Raw genomic sequence first — 19,354 nt, forward strand, 5'->3', positions numbered from 1 at the left:
TTTACCTGATGGATGTGAGGGCAGGCTTTGGGCAGCTTGGTCCAGAACAAGAGCTGAGCGGTCCAGCCGCGGCTGGCCTGGCGGGACGGCTAAGCTTCCCGTTGCTTCCCAGATCCCCTTGGAAATCCCAAAGGGCTTCCGAGCCCCACGGCCAGTTTCCGAGTGTGTGCCTCAGCCGTCCACACCCACCTCCGCTTGCGTTGCCTGAACGGCTCGGGTTTCTTCCACTCCTTAGGCAGCTGGGAACCCAAGCCTTGTGCAGGCAGAGGCTGCCCCTGAAACCGCTTCCAGATGTGATCTTCCCGAAGCCAGGGCAGGTTGGCTGGCTGGGGCAGACTTCCTCTCTCAGTCTGCGTGTGAAACTCTCTCTAAAAGCAGGGTTGTTCTGGAGTAAAAGATGCAAACCCAGAAAGGAACAAATGTTCGGAAAGTGAATTTATACCGTCACACGTGTCTAATGTAAATTTTAAATGTCAGTCAGGTTCTTGCTGAGAATCTTTGAAATCCTGTATATTGAAATGTTGCCATGGCAAATCAAACACAGACAACCATAGTCTCCTACTGAGTCTGTGATAAAGGCAGAAGTTTCCAGTGGGGTGCATTTCGGCTGGAAGGGGAGAGGCATCAGGCAGGGGGCAGACTTGGTAGCAGCACTGCTGCTCTGCTGTTTTGCAGTGAACTCCCAGAATGGTACCCAAGTTTGCCCTGATCATGAAACATATTCCACAATGGCCTCTCAGATTTCACAAAGAGCTCCTCACTGGCCGCCTCCAGCACAATCGGTCCCTTCCCTCATAAATATCATGCAAATCACACTGTAACTTTAAATTTCCAAGACCCCCTCAATAACTGTCACGGTGGTGTGGCAAGCCTGTAATTCTAGCACTTTGGAGATAGAGGTAGCATGAGTAAGGAATTCAAGGGTAGCAAGGGCTACTTGAGACCTTCCCTCAAACAAAAACAAACAAACAAATGTTTTTTTTTTTTTAAATGATCATCGGCCACATTAATAAACATATAAAATGATGTATTTTATTTTACCCAGTGCACATAAAATATTATTTTTACTAACAAGTATAAAATATGCAAAAGGCTTTTCATATTCTTTAATTTTTTTTACTAAGTCTTTGAAATCTAGTGTGCATTTTGCGTTTGCAACAAATCTCACTCCAACATTAAATTTCTTAATACGCATAGATTTCGTAGACTTAACTTGGCAGTGTGAGCCTGTAACCTCAGCTGCTGGAAGGCTGGAGCAGGAGGATTGCATTCTCAAGGACACCTGGGGAATGGCCGCAAGAGTTTGAGGCCAGCACAGATAACTTAGTGACTCAAAACAACACGTAAAAAGAGGGCTGGGTCGCCAGGCAGGGGTGGCACACGCCTTTAATCCCAGCACTTGGGAAGCAGAGGCAGGCAGATTTCTGAGTTCAAGGCCAGCCTGGTCTACGGAGTTCCAGGACAGCCAGGGCTACACAGAGAAACCCTGTCTTGAAAAACCAAAACAAATAAATAAACAAATAAATAAATAAATAAATGAAGTAAAAAAAAAGAGGGCTGGGTAGAATGATAGTCCAGTATGGGCTATACATTCAACCCCCAGGTAGAGTCACACATCCCAGCTTGTATTAAATATATTTAATAGTGCATTTCCATACACTATACTACTATACTATATATAGTAGTTATAACAACGGACTATAGTGTTCATTTTTGATTCTAATTAATGAAAATTTACTAAAATTTGAGCTTCAGTGTTCCAGCTGCACTAATCACGTCTAAGTACCCCTAAGCCACATGGCTGGTGGCTCCTGCCCTGGATATCAATATCCTGAGGTTAGCATTGGCGGAGGGGAGCACTGAATACCTTCCAATCACGGGGAACTCAGAACAATGATAAAGCAGATTCACACCTTCCGCTGCGTTTTGCTCTCTCGGCCTGTTAGGTAAGCTAAACTCTGCTCCACCTTTCAGACTCCAGCCAAATGTGGGTCCTCCAAAAGAGCAGAAAGTGCTGTTAACCACGGCCCCGATTCTCCGCGTTTTCAATTCTGTCAGCCTTCTCTGTGATATCCCTCGAGCCTTGTGTGGAGTCCAGCTTAGCGCTGAGAGCTCAACGCAGTTGTCACAGCTCTTATTGTTTGGGGAGACTCTGGACTCCCCTCAGCGACTCATAGGGTGGTATCACATGCCTGGGATTTTCCTTTGATAACCACGCCTTCCGGGAGCCACATTGGCCACTCGGGGGTGGGTGGGTGGGGTATCGGAGGTGGTAGAGCGGCCCCTCAGACTCGCCCTAAGGCAGCACCACAGACAGCACCATAAGCTGATGCAGTTCAGGTCAGCTCATTCCCACGATCACCTCATCTGTGCCTCTCATCCACCCAGGAGAGGACCTGGCATCAGATTCTTCTGCTATTGAATAAATGGGTGATAGGCACTCAAAGTGAGTTTCTGTTCTCACAGGACCTACTTACTTCTCACATTAACTGAAGTCTCTCTGGTCATTATCTCGGCACCCTTTCCCCTGATCCCTAATGTATGACTTACAGTCCCTTCTATCCCTGCCATGCTTTGAGGACACAGAGGTTTCCTACCTATGACCAGCATTTCTGTCTTGTATGGTGGATTCCTCTTCCTTACGATGTAATGAGAAGTGAAAGATATGCAGGCTGTCCGTGACACCCCAATAGTGCAGGGGTCCATCGGAGCTCAGTTGTTAGATTTATTTACTATTGCAGGTTTTTAGTCTCTCCATCTATTAGGAGTTCCACTAGAAGAGGCCTAATAAAGTTGGGGCTGTTTTTTTTTTTTTTTTTTTTTTTTTTTAATTTGGTTTTTTCGAGACAGGGTTTCTCTGTATAACCCTGGCTGACCTGGAACTCACTCTGTAGACCAGGCTGGCCTCGAACTCAGAAATCCACTTGCCTCTGCCTCCCAGAGTGTTGGGATTATAGGTGCGCGCCACCACTGCCTGGCTTTAGATTCTTTATGTAAGCACTTATAGTATTTGTCTTTCTTTGTCTGGGTTATTTGACTTAACATATTGTTAAGGTCCATCCATAGTGTTCCAAATGTCAGGGTCTTCTTTTTCCAGCTGATTGACAGTCCATTACAGAAATGTGCCATTTTTCTGTGTCCAGTCATCCATTACTGGACACTTAGATTGTTTCCATAGCTGAGCTATTGTGAGCAGTGTGTATGTGTTTGCGTGCTCATGCACCTTATAATGCACATGCAGACATTATCAGGTGACTTATAGGAGTCAGTTCTCTCCTCCCACCATGTAGTTTCTAGGGATCAAATCCCGCCCTTAGGCTTAGCAGAAGGCTCCTTGACCTGTTGAGCCATATTGCCAACCCTCTGTATTTTTTTTTAATATTTACTTATTTATTATATGTAAGTACACTGTAAGTGTCAGATCTTTATGGTTGGTTGTGAGCCACCATGTGGATGCTGGGATTCGAACTCATGACCTTTGGAAGAGCAGTCAGTGCTCTTACCCACTGAGCCATCTCTCCAGCCCCATTTTTTATTTTTTTTGAGGAATAGCCATACTAAGTTCCAGAGTGTGGTACCAATTTTATTATTGATAATGCATAAAGAACCCCTAAGGTATGAAATAGAAAAAGAATTATAACAGTAAGTTATATGGAACTTTGTACAAATGTGAAAACTGGCACTTTGTTTGTGGCCTCATGATTTAACCCTTCCCCCACTTCATCCTTTCTGGAAGAAATGCCATGACTATCTTACCTGGACAGCAACATCTGTGGGTACCATGCCTCTGCAGTCTGTGCAGCTAAGGGAGGCATGCGAGTGGAAGTCTCCCGTCTGGAACTTCCTAGAAAGCTCCCATTTTTCTGGCAAAGGACCATTTGGAGCCTTGCCCCTTTTTGTGCTGTCTGCAATCCAACCTTGATGCTGGAAGTACAGTAGCCACTTCTTCCTGAGGATCAAAGGCCCATGCTGTGTTTCTGCAGATGGCTGTACAAGCTGTGTGAGGAGATTACAGTTAAACAGGTCAAAGTCCTGACAGCACACAGGCAGCTCACTGCAATCCAGGTGGAGAGTTTTAAAAGGGGTGTGCTCTGTGTGGTAGCTCATCTTAAATCCCAGCACACAGAGGCAGAGAGGCGGAGGAGGAGGCAGAGGCAGAGGCAGGCTGATCTCTGTGAGTTCAAGGTCAGCTTCGTCTATGAAATGAATTCTAGGGCAGCCAGGGCTACACAGAGAAACCCCCATCTCAAAAATAAATAAGTAAATAAATATAAAGGAATGAATTAATTAAAAAAGACACTGTTTGAAGGTGGTGTTAGGGATAAGGACTGAAGTTAAGCGATAGCTCAGCACCCCAGGTATGGCAAGAGCCGGGAGCCATTACAGTCCGTAACCCAAAGACTCCTGGGTCTTAGTTTTTGTTTTTGTTTTTTTAAGTGGCTGTCTTATAAATGGATATTAGCCATAAAGTACAGGATACCCACACTACAGTCCACAGACCCAAAGAAGCCACATAACAAGGAGGATCCCAGGGAGGGTGCTTTAGTCTTTCTTAGAATGGGGAATAAAATAGACATCAGAGGTGGATGGAGGGAGGGAACTGGGTGGGAGAGAGGACAGGGAGGGGAGCGGGGTGGGTGATCAGCTGTAGGGAAAGCGGGGGAGAGAAAACAGAAATCAGCTATGGGGGACACTTAATGACCTAGAGACCTGGGTGTGGTCCAGGCTGGGGAGAGGTGGCAGGAAGTCTATGGGGTGACTCTGGTTGAATCTCCTAGCAGTGGGGGACATGGAGCCTGAAGTGGCCACCGGCCACCTCCTGTAGCCAGGCAGGACTCCCAGTGGAGGGCTAAGGACAGCAACCCACCCACAAAACCTTTGGCCCCAAATGTGTCCTGCTTGCAAGATGTACAGGGACAAAAAATGGAGGGAATGGCCAACCAATCCCTGATTCTATCAATGATACTCTGTTAGGTTTGCAGACAGGGTCATAATAATATAAGTGTCCTCCGAGAGGCTCCACCCAGCAGCCGATGGAGACCCACAACCAAACATTAGATGGAGCTCGGGGAGTCTTGTGGAGGAATTGGGCGGGGGGAGGATTGAGAGATCTGAAGAGGACAGGGACTCCAGAAGACCAACAGAGTCAACTAACCTGGACCCTTGGGCAACCCCAGAGACTGAATCACCAACCAAAGAGCAAGCATGGGCTGGACCTAGAACCCTGCACATGTGTAGCAGATGTGCAGCCTGGTCTTCCTGTGGGTCCCCAACAACTAGAGGGGTAGCTGTCCCTGACTCTGTTGCCTGCCTGTAGATCCCGTTCCCCTAAATGGGCTGTCTTGTCTGGCCTCGGTGGGAGAGGATGTATCTAGTCCTGCAGTGACTTGATGTGCCAGGGTGGGTTGGTACCCCGGGGGGCCTCCCCCTTCTCAGAGGGAGAAGAGGGACTGGGAGGAGAGGGGCCTGCAATTGGGATGTACAGTGAATAAATAAATGAACTAATGACAAACAAAAACCTAAAGTTTAAAAAGAACATCAGCGGGCTGGAGAGACTGGTCAATGATCAGAGCACTTCTTGCTCTTACAGAGACCAGAGTTTGATTCCCAGCACTCTCACTGACAGCTCACAACCACCTAGGATTCTAACTCCAGAGAATCTGATGCTCTTTTCTGACATTTTATCGAGATTTCCTGCACACACACACACACACACACACACACACACACGCTCGCGCGCGCGCGCGCGCACACACACACACACACATATCCATTTATGTGTGCACACACACACTTAAAAATATTTTTAAAAAATCTTTAAAAAAAAGACAATAATCATCATTGTAATAAATAGGGTATATGATGTAGTCCAGGCACATTATAGGCTATATCATTTAGGTATGCTCAAGAATTCTCTATAGTATCTATATCATACCCATGATATCACTTCACACCATTTACTTAATGATACATTTATACCAGGACATAGGCTCATGGCTAAACATGATAACATCTGCCCTTCACGATTGCTTTTAATCTGTGGTAGTGCCATTTATCATTAAACTATGAGTCTGAGTCATGATTCTATTAGTTGAAGGCCAACTAGCATTTCTTCTTGCTGACTAGATTGGCCTCTGGTGAGTCTGTTTAAAATGTCTCAGGTAATATCTCTATTTTTCTTGACTCATTATTTTGACAGTTTCATACCCGGATTTGTTTTGATGATGGGCATGCCCCATTACCGGCTTCCCTCTCCCCTGCATCCTGATGAGTCTTTCCTTCTTGCCAACTAGACTCTTTTCCATTTTCCTTTCTTCTTTTTCTTTTTTCCGAGATAGGGTTTCCATGGGTAGCCCTGGCTGTCCTAGAACTCACTCTGTAGACCAGGCTGGCCTCAAACTCAGAAATCTACCTGTTTCTGCCTCCCAAGTGCTGGGAACAAAGGTGTGCGCCACCGCTGCCTGGCTTCTATTTTCTTACCTTGTGTGTGTGTGTGTATGTGTGTGTGTGTCCCACTGAATTTAATTAGGGTTGCTTCAAGAGTAGGAGCAGCGGGAGGGGTTTGAACTCACGGAAGCTGCAGTTGCACGTGCATAAGAGTGAGCCTAGCATTGCGCCTTTACAGATGGTGGAGTAGAGGATCCTGAAGACCACCGCTTCCTCAGGCGCTGCCGGCAGTTAATGGGTGAGGGAGAGACATTGCCTTCCAATAGTATCTGCTAAGGTCAATGAAGGAAGGAAATATTTTGTAGTAGCTGATGAGTCACTAGACTGGGTCAAGCTGATAATTTTTTTTTCCTTTGTGTCTCATGGCTGGCCTCCAAGATCCGACACAGGAGGTGGAAATGACAACCATCGCTCAATCCCTCTTGCTTGATGGACCTTGGCTGTGGGTTACGTCCTTGGCAGCCCGAGCATGAGTGCTCTGGCTCGTTCTCCTACCTGATAAAGGGAAAGGATGGCTTGTGCACCCGAGTCTTGGCACTGGGCCCCCTATCTCCCACACACTGTAACTGGTTTTCTTCCTTGACACTTGAGTCTAAGTCTCTGTTCTGGTAACATGGTTAGATCCCACGTGCCCTAGAGCCCCACCTTGCTGTTCTCCGTGCCTGGCCTACAGCTCTAGCTAAGAACCATGGCCAGAGCCCTATGATCGTGAATAGACATCTCAGCTGCCACTGTCTCCCTCATCTTGAGAACTGTGTCTGCTTAGACAGTCTGTGCGAGAGCTCATCTCTTCGCATTCCCCAGAGTCCTCAATGGAGACCTTGCGGATTGCATGCAGATGTCTGCCACCCTTGGGCACTAGTGTCTTGCTCCACAACTGGCTCTTCAATGCCCGTAGCTAAGGAATAGAGTTGTAATCCGTAGTCAAATAATAAAGATGGTAGACATTATAATTTTACTGAATGACAACTATGTGACAGACTCGGCCTGAGAACTGCACAGCTCTTGCTTTCCTGGCAACAACTCCAGAGAACAATAGACTCTGCTGTCTGCACTTCCTCTCCTACTAGGTCTGCTCCCTCCAGCCTCTCCTCCTCCTCCTCCTCCACTCAAAGTGTTTAACTCTAGGCCAATAGCAACCTCCTAATTTGCAAATCCAACACTTCCTCCTACATGAACTCTGTGTGGCTTCTGAAGGAAATGCAACGCTAATAGCCTAAGAGGTCAAAAGGGAACTTGGCGAGGGCTGATATTTAGAAGCAGCCACAGGCGAAGGGAGGTTCATAAAGGTGGAAGTGGTTTTCAAAGCCAAACCCATAGAACAAGGCCCCAGTTCCCCTTTGTTATAACCTTTAAAATGCTGGTTTCTTAGGGGTCCAGCTCACCCCCCTTCTCTAGCCTGTCTAACCTTTCCTTTACATGATACCTACATTGGGATCCTGTCCAGCGTATGTTCTCTCCAACTATAAGACAATTCTAACGTTTTTACTCCTTTTTAAAGATTTTATTTTAGCTGTAATCCTAGCATTCTAGGAGGCAGAGATAGGCAGATTTCTGAGTTCGAGGCAAGCCTGGTCTACAGAGTGAGTTCCAGGACAGTTAGAGCTATACAGAGAAACCCTGTCTCGAAAAAACAAAATCCAAAAAACCAAAAAACCAACCCCCCTCCCCCCAAAAGATTTTATTTTAGGAGTTCAAGTGCATTGCCTGGAGATATATCTATGAACCGTAGACATGCCTGGTACCTGTGGTGGCCAGAAGAGGGTGTAGATCTTCTGGAACAGACTGTTGTAAGCAGTTATGTAGGTGCTGGAAATCAAACCCAGGTGCGTTCGTTTATTTATTTATTTATTTATTTAGACACAGGGTCTCTCCATTCAGCAATGACTATTTGGCGTTCACCATGTAGACCAGGCTGGCCTCAAACTCTTACTCCTGAGTACTGTTCCATTATTCTAAGGCACTAAGTTTGTGGCACTTTGATATAGCAGCCTACGAGACAGATTCTTTCCAAATTAATACTGAGTTTGCATCTTTTAAGGGTTTCCCCTTTAGTCTTTTTGTCTAAGAATATTAACAACCATAAAAAGACACCTCGGTATGAAAATACTTACCTGGCCTGAAGGTCAATATTGTTGACTTGATACTATCTAGATTTACTTAGGAGACAAGCCTGTGGGCCAGCCTGTGAGGTTATCTAGATTCGATTAAGGTGGGAATAAATTAAGGTAGGAATGAACCGGGCTGCCTTCCTGGACTAAATAATAAGGCCGCCGGGTTCTGGAATCTATAGCTCTCTGCAGATGAAATTCCACCAGCCACTTCCAGACACGCCTCTTCATTATGATAGGCTTCCCAGAGTGGAAACAAACCCTTTAACAGTTTTTGTCAGGGTATTTTATCACAGCAACAAGACAACTAATACACCTACAGAAATCAAACGAACCAAAAATCACCTTTGGTTATTAACTTTTGCTGTCTAGGCGTGTCACTTCCAAATCTGAGCTGTGCTCAGGCCCTGCACTTAGCCACCGCCCACTCTGTTGTCCTCTGGGAACCCTCTGATTTTGTTTTGTTTTGTTTTTGTTTTTTCGAGACAGGGTTTCTCTGTGTAGCCCTGGCTGTCCTGGAACTCACTCTGTAGACCAGGCTGGCCTCGAACTCAGAAATCCACCTGCCTCTGCCTCCCAAGTGCTGGGATTAAAGGCGAGAGCCACCACCGCCTGGCGGGACCCTCCTCTGAGTTGACAGATTTGCCTTAGGCTCTCCCTGTGCTCTAGGCACCCAAGACTACATAGTAGCTTTTCTCTAGGGCCTGTGATAACAGTTTCCAGGGTGTGGCTCCCCGACAAGGAAGATGCTCCAAGTGGACTTAAAGGACGTGGCTGTACCTCCTCCCCGAACACCCCACGGAAAGCCACCGGAGAGGAGGGTGGGGAGGGTCGGTGGGCGGGGCTCGATCTTGGCGGGGCTCGATCTTGGCGGGGCTCGATCTTGGCGGGGCTCGATCTTGGCGGAGCCCCGAGAGCCACGTCGCCACGGGCAGGGGGGCGGGGCCCGCGGGTCACGTGCCGGGCCTCCCGCGCACAGCTGGAGGCGGTGCTCGTCCTCCCCACGAGCCGTGGAGCCCGTGGCGCGCGGGGCATTGTGGGCCGAGGGGCGGGGGTTGGGAAGATGGCGGCTCCCAGCCTCCTCAACTGGAGGCGGGTTTCCTCCTTCACCGGGCCGGTGCCCCGCGCCCGGCACGGACATCGAGCCGTGGCCATCCGGGAGCTGATGATCATCTTCGGCGGGGGCAACGAGGGCATCGCGGACGAGCTGCACGTCTATAACACAGGTAGGCGGCGGCTCGGCGACCCCGCCTCGGGTCCGCGGAGGGGGAGGGGAGGCGCGGCGGACGCGGGCCTGACAGCTGTCACCGCCGGGTCGCAGCTTCCCTAGCCCGGCAGGCGGCGGGGGGAAGATCGGCTGGGTCGGCAGCCCGAGCTCGCAGCGAGCTGGAAGGCGGCCCGGTGTTTCCCCTGTTCCGCGGGCTGGACCGCCGGTAGACATCGAGACACCCCGACCCATCCCTCCCCGCGGACCCGAGACAGCGGGTTCCACGGGCTGGGCCTCTCCCCCAGGGCTGGTCACTTAAGGGGCGGAGATCCCGCCAGTGTCAGGAACAAAAACCCACCCCAAGCCTGGCCTCGGTGGTCCCTGCCTTCCTCCACCTCCTTCCTTAGATCGTAGAGAATCGAGGGGCGGGGAGGCTCTTCTGGCTGGCTCTTTAGCTTAGCAACACTTAGTACAGGGCGGAAGCCCGCAAGACTTTCTCGGTCGACAGTTCTCCCAACTCGCGGGGGAGGGAGTTGTGGGTGAACCCAGACTGGTCCCCGCTTAGCCGATGTGTGTATACGATGTGTGTATACGATGTGTGTATACGATGTGTGTATACGATGTGTGTATACGATGTGTGTATACGACGTATGCGTGCGATGTATGTATACGATGTATGTATACATATATATGTTCTGCCCTTCCGGGCCGGTCCTCGTAAAGAGGACTGTCATAGCTTAGGCACCGCTGCACAGCTCGAAGTGTGTGTCGCTTGCTCGTCTAGGGGGCAGGCTCTGACCTCCGCGCTGGCTGGAAGTTTATTTTCTCCACTTACAAGTAGTCTTAGCAATCATCTTAGGACACTAGTTAAGATTAGTTAGTTACTGAATTTGGTGTCGATATAGTTCACAACCTACAACTTGGATGAAACAACTTGATCGCAGTAGTCCTCTAAAAGCTAAAAACAGTAGGAGAAATTTTGTTAGTTTTGACCCTCTCCAGTACTCCACCAGAAAAGGTTTTAAAGATGTTTGATTTGGTATAGTGTAAATACCCTGGGTTTAGAAGAAATTGGGTCTGTTTGAATCTTGCTTTGGCGGTTGTTCTAAATCAGCATTAAAGTTACCAAGTCTTTCTAAATCTCAGGTTTTCCACTTCTATAATGCCGGTGACAATCACCAGTAAAATGATGCAGACCAGATTTTCTTTTTCTGTTTTCAATACAGGGTTTCCCTGTGTAGTTCTGGCTATCCTAAGACTAGCTCTGTAGTCCAGACTGGCCTCGAACTCACAGAGATCAGTCAGCCCATCTGCCTCCCAGGTGCTTTACTAGGATTAAAGGGATGGGCCACCAGTGCCTACCCCAGATCTGGGTTTTCAACAGCAGCATTATGTGTTGGGACTGGTGATTTTTGACTGCGGATGCTACCTTCTATGTTGCAAGATGCAGGCTGGTATCCACAGGCTCAACCTATGAGTTGGTAGTCGCACCGCCATCCCAGTTGTGACAACTAAAAGTGATTGTAGACATTGTAAAACCAGTATTCTTGAGGGAGCAAAAGAATCCCCAATTGAGAACTGCTAGAATAAAGGATGGATATTCATGCATGTATTATGTATGTATGTATTATGTATGTATTATATATGTAAGTGTATACATATACACACATACTTTGATAATAAATATGTATAAATCCTTTGATTGATATATTTATCACTCATCGAGTGTGGTAACTTATTTGTTATAATTGATTTTAATTTTTTTTCAACTAGTTACAAATCAGTGGTTCCTACCAGCTGTGAGAGGAGACATCCCTCCAGGCTGTGCAGCCCATGGATTTGTCTGTGATGGAACTAGAATCCTAGTGTTTGGGGGAATGGTTGAATATGGAAGATACAGCAACGAGTTATATGAATTACAAGTAAGTGTATCTCACATTTACTGTTTCAGTCTGAAGAGCTAATGAAATTGTCATAGTTTTTTAAAGAGATGACAAATATTAATTAGTACAGGTACAGTAACAGATGCTCTGTATTTTATAGCTTCAAAGAAAATGTTTCCACTTTTACCGACAAATCAAAATATCTGCTGTCTTGTCTTAGGTGTGGTATGACATTTATAGCGTAAAGGTATCTGGCCTTCAGCAGTACTTTGACACAGTTGTCCTTTAGCCTACAACATAAGCACCTCCCAACTGATGATAACAGATTGCTGGACCCTGCTGCTAGGTGTTTGGAATCTGTATTGTCTGTGGTGGTGCCTGGACATTTGCATCTCTGCCACCCAGACTGTGCTTTGAAAACCAGTAGTATCTCGGTATGAAAGGAATGGTTTCCTGTAGCAGTGGGACCCATCCTCCTCCATAGCCATGCAGAGAGCTTGCAGTTTCACACAGGCTTGCTAGGTTTGCCTTGCTTGCTACTTGCTGACTGTTCTTGCCATGTCCCAAGGACATCCATGATCATGGTAGACAGAGTAGCTACCACTTGGCATACCAAGCAAGCAACCATTTCAGATAATTTAAAATAGAGAAGATTCTCATGGCCAAAAGAATACATTTTGGAGTTTGGTTTGTTAAATGAGTTTTGTTTATTTAAAGGTTATTTAGAATTCATTGTTTATCTAAGTAAGCTTTTATGAATTACATCTACTCTTAAAGTTCTACATACAAATACTTAAATTCTTTTCACTTGGAAAAAATTAGAAGTAATAGTACTTACTACTTCTACTAATTATTATTATAAGCTTATAGAAGATTCACCTGAATGTCTATTAACACATACATATACACACATATACCTACATATATATTTACAGCTTTGTGAGACAAATCTCACATGGTCCAGGCTGCCCTTAAATTCACTCAGTAGCCAAGGTTAGCTTTCAACTCCTGATCATCTTGCCTTACAAATTCTGAGATTACCATAGCTAGCCTTACCCAGACATACATTTTACTCTCACAAGTTAGCCATTTTTCTTGAGTATGATGCACACCTTTAATCCCAGCACTTGGAAGGCAGGGACAAGCAGATTTCTTGAGTTGGTGGCCTGGTCTACACAGTGGGTTCCAGGGCAGCAAGGGCTACATAGTGAGACCTTGTCTCAACAAATACATCAGAAGTTATGTACTTTTTTGTCATTGTCCCCAGAGGAGCTTATTGGGTCTTCTGATGAGAGTCAGATATATTGGTGTGGTGTTTCACTGTTGTAAGTATAGAACTAGAAATGTTTCCTGCTTTTATATGAATATGTTCTTTTTTAGGCAAGTCGTTGGTTATGGAAAAAAGTGAAACCCCAGCCCCCTCCTTCTGGTTTACCTCCTTGTCCTCGGCTTGGACATAGCTTCTCTTTATATGGTAACAAATGCTATTTGTTTGGTGGTTTGGCAAATGAAAGTGAAGATTCAAATAATAATGTCCCCAGGTATGCTCTCTTGTAGACCAAGTGCTTATTTTATATATTTAGGTTAAAATATTTTATCTTTAGTTTTTGTAAGGCTTAAGTTTAGATTTTATATTTGAAACTAACAATAAACACGTTTTTTATGTATTTATGGGCTTTTTAGTCCCTAGGGAATAATTTTCAAACTTTTTCTATTCGGAAATAATCTTATTAAGTTGATACTTGTATAATTGTTTATGCCAATATCTTTGTATGTCTTGAGCTATAACTCACATTAAGTGGGTTATACACAATGCCAAAACAATAACATGGTTATTTTATAATTGGTTTTGTCTGAAAAGTTGGTATAAAATATGGTTATTAACTGAAAGCCATTGTTCTCATATTTCACATCCAGTTAGGCCGCATCACACCTCGAGACGCTCTCTTCCTCTTCCCAAAGACAGTGGCTCGCTGTCTCTTTCCTTTGTACTTGCTTTTGTTCTTATTTTACTTTTTCCATCTTTTTACTTTCCTTTACTTTTTTTTTCTAGCATGCTCTTTTTCCCCCCTATGTAGACCAGGCTGGCCTAGAACTCAGAGATCTGCCTGCCTCTGCTTCCTGAGTGCTGGGATTAAAGGTATTTGCCACTACCACTTTGTTTATTTAATAGGTTTTCCCAGACAGAGTTTATCTGTGTAATGGAGTCCTGGCTGTCTTGGACTCTGTAGCTCAGAACACACAAACCCTGCTGCTGGGATTAAAGGCGTATCCCAGTACACCCAGCCAAACTTTGTATTTTTCAAACCTAGTTGAATTCCTAGAACTGTTTGGATGGTATTGTAAATGGGTTTGACTTCTTAATTTCATGTTTGTATTTCCATTCCTAGAATATAGCATATAATGACTGTGTATATTGACTTTCTGTCTATAACTTAGATGAAATCATTTCTTTCTTTAAAAAGATATTATTATTATTATTATTATTATATGTAAGTATACCGTAGCTGTCTTCAGATACACCAGAGAGGCGTTGGATCTCTTTACAGGTGGTTGAGCCACCATGTGGTTGCTAGGAATTGAACTCAGGACCTTTGGAAGAGCATTCAATGTTCTTAACCACTGAGCCATCTCTCTAGCCCAAATCATTTCTTTTTAATCATTTTCAAGTATTAAAATTTTTCTTTTGGACTCTATGGGCATTCTTTAAATAAGAAAACATTTTCTTTCATATGTTACATTTTTTTTCTTTTTTGTTTTTTTGGTTGCTTTTTTTGAGACATGGTTCTTCTGTTTGGCCTTTATAGTCCTGGCTGTCCTGGAACTTACTCTGTAGGCAAGGCTGGCTTCTAACTCCTGAGGGATTCACCTGTCTCTGCCTCTCGAGTTCCAGGATTAAAGGTGATCACCACTGCCCAACTCTATGTTATAAACTTTTTTCCAGGTCTTTGCTTTAAACAAGTTTGTTTTTCTAAGTTTGACAACATTTCCTTTTACTATTTTGTGATTCTATATCTTGGGTAAGAAGACAAATTATAAAGAATAATATTTCTGTAATTTCTTGTAGTACATTCATTTTCTTTTTATTAGTGTTTTTGTAATTTCTCTTCTAAGTACTGCAAGGCTTTCTTCTCTTTTTCCTAGTTCAGTAGGAAATCCCAACTCTGAAGCAAGAACCTCTTGTCATCTTTTTAAAAACAGGGCCTCATGTAGCCCATGCTAGCCTCAAACTTTGTTGTGTAGCTAAGGATAGCCTTGAATTTTATATCCTCTTGCTTCTATCTCCTAAGTGCTGGATTTACAGTTGTATGTAACCACACTGGGTTTGTGTAACATGAGGGACTGAACCCAGCTGTGCGCTCTAGGAAAGCATCCACCAACTGAACTGAAGCTCCACCCTGGTAGATTGCAAGTCTTTTTTAAAAAATTTATTGAGCTGGGCGTGGTGGCGCATGCCTGTAATCCCAGCACTCTGGGAAGCAGAGGCAGGTGCATTTCTGAGTTCGAGGCCAGCCTGGTCTACAGAGTGAGTTCCAGGACAGCCAAGGCTACACAGAGAAACCTTGTCTCGAAAAACAAAAAAAAGTATATGTATATGAGTGCTCAGTTTATATGATAGAAGAGAGTGTCAGATCCTCTTACTGATGGGTGAGAGCCGCCATGTGGGTGCTGGGAATTGAACTCAGGACCCCTAGAAGAGCAACCAATGCTCTTAACTGCTGAGCCATCTCTCCAGCCCTTGTAATTTTTAAAGAATTGGGTCTTTTCTAAGATCTCTGGATTTACAAACTATACTTTGTGAGCCAAATTCTTTTGCTTATTATTTTTGTTAGTAAAGTTTTATTGAAATACAGTCATGCCAACATTCATTTAATTATTGCCTTTGATTACCTTTATGTTAAAACAGCAGTTCAGTTCTGTTCAGTCCCTAGCATGGCCAAAATACCACTCCCTCAAAAAATCCTTCACAGAGTTGAGTAGTTTCAACAGACTTTAAGGCCTCCCACCCCCCACCCTGAGCCTAGCATGTTCACTGTGTCCTTACAGAGAGCATCCACCCCTCCGCCTTGGGTCTAACTGTCTCAGTGATTCACTTACCCCAACCATTTATGGTGGTTTTGCACTCAGTTCCTGGCATGTATCTTTGATAACAATAAAGGTTTTTTTAAAAACTTACATTTTTAATTTAGTTTTATTTCTCTCCCCTTTAAAATAATTTAAATTCCTTTGTGATGATGAATTTTCTGTTTCTTTAATAAATTTTTAAATTCCATTATTAATCTCTGAAATTGAGCTGCACTTATTCCCAATACCTAGTTACACATCACTTTATCGTTACCAAGTTATTTCATGGTTTGCTGAATTAACATTGCTAGCATAGTATACGTGTGTGTGTATACATGTTTCAAATATATATATATACACACATAGACATACATATATATGCATATACACACATACATTTATACACGTATATACACACACCATACCCGTGAAATTCTGAGCTAAAATTTGATCTTAGCTAGTATGGTGGCCATGCTTTTAATTATAGCCCCTGAAAAGCAGAGACAGTCATGTTTTTGTGAGTTTGAGGTCAGCCTGGTCTACATAGTGAGACCCAAGAAAACAAACAAAAAAATTGATCTTTTAAGTGATGTACATCCATTTTTTTTTTTTAGTCATGTTGTTTTTTTTGACATTGCTTAAGGTGGATCTTTTAAAAAGGTTTATTACTTTACGTGTTTGGATGTCTCTCCTGCATGCATGTCTGCACACGTGTGTCTGGTAGAAATAGAAGCCAGAAGCGGGTTTCCGATTCCCGGGACCCATCGGTCGGTTGTGAGCCTCCGTGTGGGTCCTCTGGAAGAGCCTCAGTGTTCTTAGCTGTGGGGCTCGGGCCAGCCTGGAGCGGGCTCTTAAAGAGCTGGCTTACTAAGTGCTTTCCATACACAGGGCCTTCCCTGTTTTCCCTTTTTCTTGTCTGCTTTCGATTTATTGTTTTTGTTTTCCTCTGTTGTACCTGACAATTCTGTTTCACTAAGCTGTCCAGAAATTATCACACTTAACTGGAAATTATCCTGTCATTTTGGGAACAAGTTAGTATTTTACTGTTGGTATAACTGCCACATGGGTTTTTTTGGTTGTGTGACAATTATAGAAAGTCACATGGAACACATGACGCTTCCGAGACCTCAATTTTTTTTTCATTTTTTTCTCTTCTTTGTTTCACTTGAAAAAGTTCAAGTTTACAAAAGTTTAAAGAGTAAAATACCTGTGGGCTCCTCACCAGCTTGCTAGCACACTGTTAAGCGTGTACGACTGCCATGTGCACACACGCACACTTTGAAATTTCAGGCATCATGAAATACCACTCTTAAATGTCTCAGTGTGCCTCTTCTAGATGTTTTTTTTTTTTCCTGAGAAAGAATTTGTCTGACTTGGCTGACCTGGAACTTGCTTTGTAGACCAGGCTGGCCTCAAACTCAGAGATCCACCTCCCTCTGCTTCATGAGTGGTAGGTGAATGATTTATTTTTAATTATGTGTATATGGTGTGTTTATGTGGGCCAATGCATGTGGGTGTGGACGCCCAGGGAGGCCAGAGGTGTCGCTCTCCTGCAGCTGGCGTTACAGGTGCTTGTGGGCTACCGGATGGGGGTGCTGGGAACTGAATTCATGTCCCTTGGAAGAATAGTGTGTGTTCTTAATCATTGAGCCATCTTTCTAATCCCTAAACTTTGAAATCTTCTGTTCTGAAATGGTTCGCTTTCCTTCCTCATACGTGAGTAAAATATTAATAGGAAACCGAATGGGTTGGTTCAAGTGACATTTTGGAATTTGGAGATAGCTCAGCTCGTCTCGCTAACTGGAGGACTTTGGTTTGGATGTCCAGAGCCTACGTGAAACCATCATGCCATCCCAGCTGGCGCGAGGCAGAAGCAAAAAAACTCCAGGCAAGAGGTTTTCTTGCCAAAACAAGCCAAGTTTCAGGTGCTAGGGCAGACTGCCTCAGTTCTAAAAGGCAGAGAGTGATTGAGGGGACAGCTAATGCCATTCTCTTGTCTATGCATGCACACATATATGTGCCCACATGCATGTGTACCACGTGTACATGCGTGTGCAAAGAAAACAAAAATTGTGTTAAAAATATGTACAGATTAGTGAAAGTTTTTCAAGAAAAGAAGCTGGTTAGAACAAATTTAGTGCCAGTTTCTAAATTAAAGACACACTTTAGGACATTGCTGTGATATTTTATAGTGGCTGCAAAGCAGTGTTTATACCAGATAGCAGTGCCTTCAGATGTTTGCCAAAATAGGGTCCATAATAACTGTTCTGGTAGCTAGTGCTGTGTAGTAAACTAGTAATACAAAATAGCAACTTTGACAGACACTGAGTAAGATGAGTAGGGCACAGAAGAGATGGCTAAGCCCTTTATGAGGAAACCTAAGTGCTTATCCCCACAGTTGATATTTGAGAAATTCAACTGTGCTGTCACCTAACAAGCCTACAGATGGCTATTTTTTGTTTTGTTTTTTGTTTTTTTGAGACAGGATCTCATATATAACCCTGGCAGGCTTTGGACTATGTAGCCAAGAGGAACCTTGAACTTGTGGTCACTCTGTTGTACCTTCTGAGTGCTGAGATTATAGGCATGTGCCACCTGCTTGGGCTGTGCATTGCTGAAGACTGAACTCAGCGCTTCCTGCATGCTGGCCAAGCACTCACCACCCGAGGGGCACACCCCGACCCTCCAGCGGCCTTTTGTCGATGGTGGTTGAGAGTTCCACAGCAGTATTATAGTAAGAATGTACTGGCTTTTTACAGCCCAGCCCAGCCTGGGCACATCGTGTTGTTCAGAGCAGTCACCAACCAGCCTACAATAAAGGGGAGCGGAACCTCATCTGGTGATGCAGAGAATGGTAGATGCTTGGGACTGTGTTAAAGCCACCAGTGTTGTCATTGATAAGAGTATGGGCCAGATGTTTTGTGTCTTCACTGTTAGATCACAGCAGGTACCCAGGACATGGTAGAGTCTGATAAGTGTGTATGAAGTGAGTGTCTGGAAGTTTTGCTTGCTTAGTGCCTTTCTGTACTTTGTGAATTTTTTTTTACAATAGGCATATGGTAGACATTCTTTTCTTTTCAAAAATGTATGTGTGTGTGTGTGTGTTTTCTTGTGAGCTTATTGCGCTGTGTGCATGTAGGTGCCTTTAGAGAAAAGAAAGGCACATCAGGCCTTCTGTAACTGGAGTTCCAGGTGGTTATAACCACCAGGTGTCAGTACTGAGAACCCAGCTCGAGTCTCCTGTTGAGGTAGGGTGTTTCTCTGTGGTTCATACTAACCTGGAACCCATGGTATTTCAGCTTCAGACTCCTGAGGGCTGAGATTACAGCTATGCACCACTATGTGGCATATGTTAGACTTATGAATCAAATTAAAACGCAAATAAAATATATATCATGTGAATGTTTTAATTTCTTTTGTGATATCGTAGGTATTTAAATGATTTCTATGAGTTGGAGCTACAGCATGGTTCTGGTGTTGTGGGATGGGGCATCCCAGCCACCAAAGGCATTGTGCCTTCTCCACGAGAGTCCCATACTGCTGTCATCTATTGTAAGAAAGGCTCCGCCAGTCCTAAGATGTACATCTTCGGTGGGATGTGCGGTGCGCGTCTGGACGACCTGTGGCAGCTTGACTTAGGT

General features: G+C 44.6%; 2 protein-coding genes across 2 annotated transcripts in view; one reads left to right on the forward strand and one right to left on the reverse strand.

Moving 5' to 3' along the window:
• The window catches only part of Glt8d2 (glycosyltransferase 8 domain containing 2), a 42,523-nt gene extending 42,256 nt beyond the window's left edge, over nucleotides 1–267 (reverse strand). The window contains exon 1 of the mRNA XM_052165280.1: nucleotides 6–267. The gene's annotated coding sequence lies outside the window, so the exon portion shown is untranslated. The remainder of the gene's footprint in view (nucleotides 1–5) is intronic.
• A 9,305-nt stretch (nucleotides 268–9,572) lies between these two features.
• Hcfc2 (host cell factor C2) overlaps nucleotides 9,573–19,354 on the forward strand; it is a 36,535-nt gene continuing 26,753 nt past the window's right edge. The window contains exons 1-4 of the mRNA XM_052165008.1: nucleotides 9,573–9,784; nucleotides 11,539–11,687; nucleotides 13,029–13,189; nucleotides 19,144–19,352. Coding sequence (XP_052020968.1) covers nucleotides 9,622–9,784; nucleotides 11,539–11,687; nucleotides 13,029–13,189; nucleotides 19,144–19,352 — 682 coding nt within the window. The 5' untranslated portion in view covers nucleotides 9,573–9,621. The remainder of the gene's footprint in view (nucleotides 9,785–11,538; nucleotides 11,688–13,028; nucleotides 13,190–19,143; nucleotides 19,353–19,354) is intronic.

Source organism: Apodemus sylvaticus, chromosome 20, assembly GCF_947179515.1.
Source record: "Apodemus sylvaticus chromosome 20, mApoSyl1.1, whole genome shotgun sequence".
NCBI lineage: Eukaryota > Metazoa > Chordata > Mammalia > Rodentia > Muridae > Apodemus > Apodemus sylvaticus.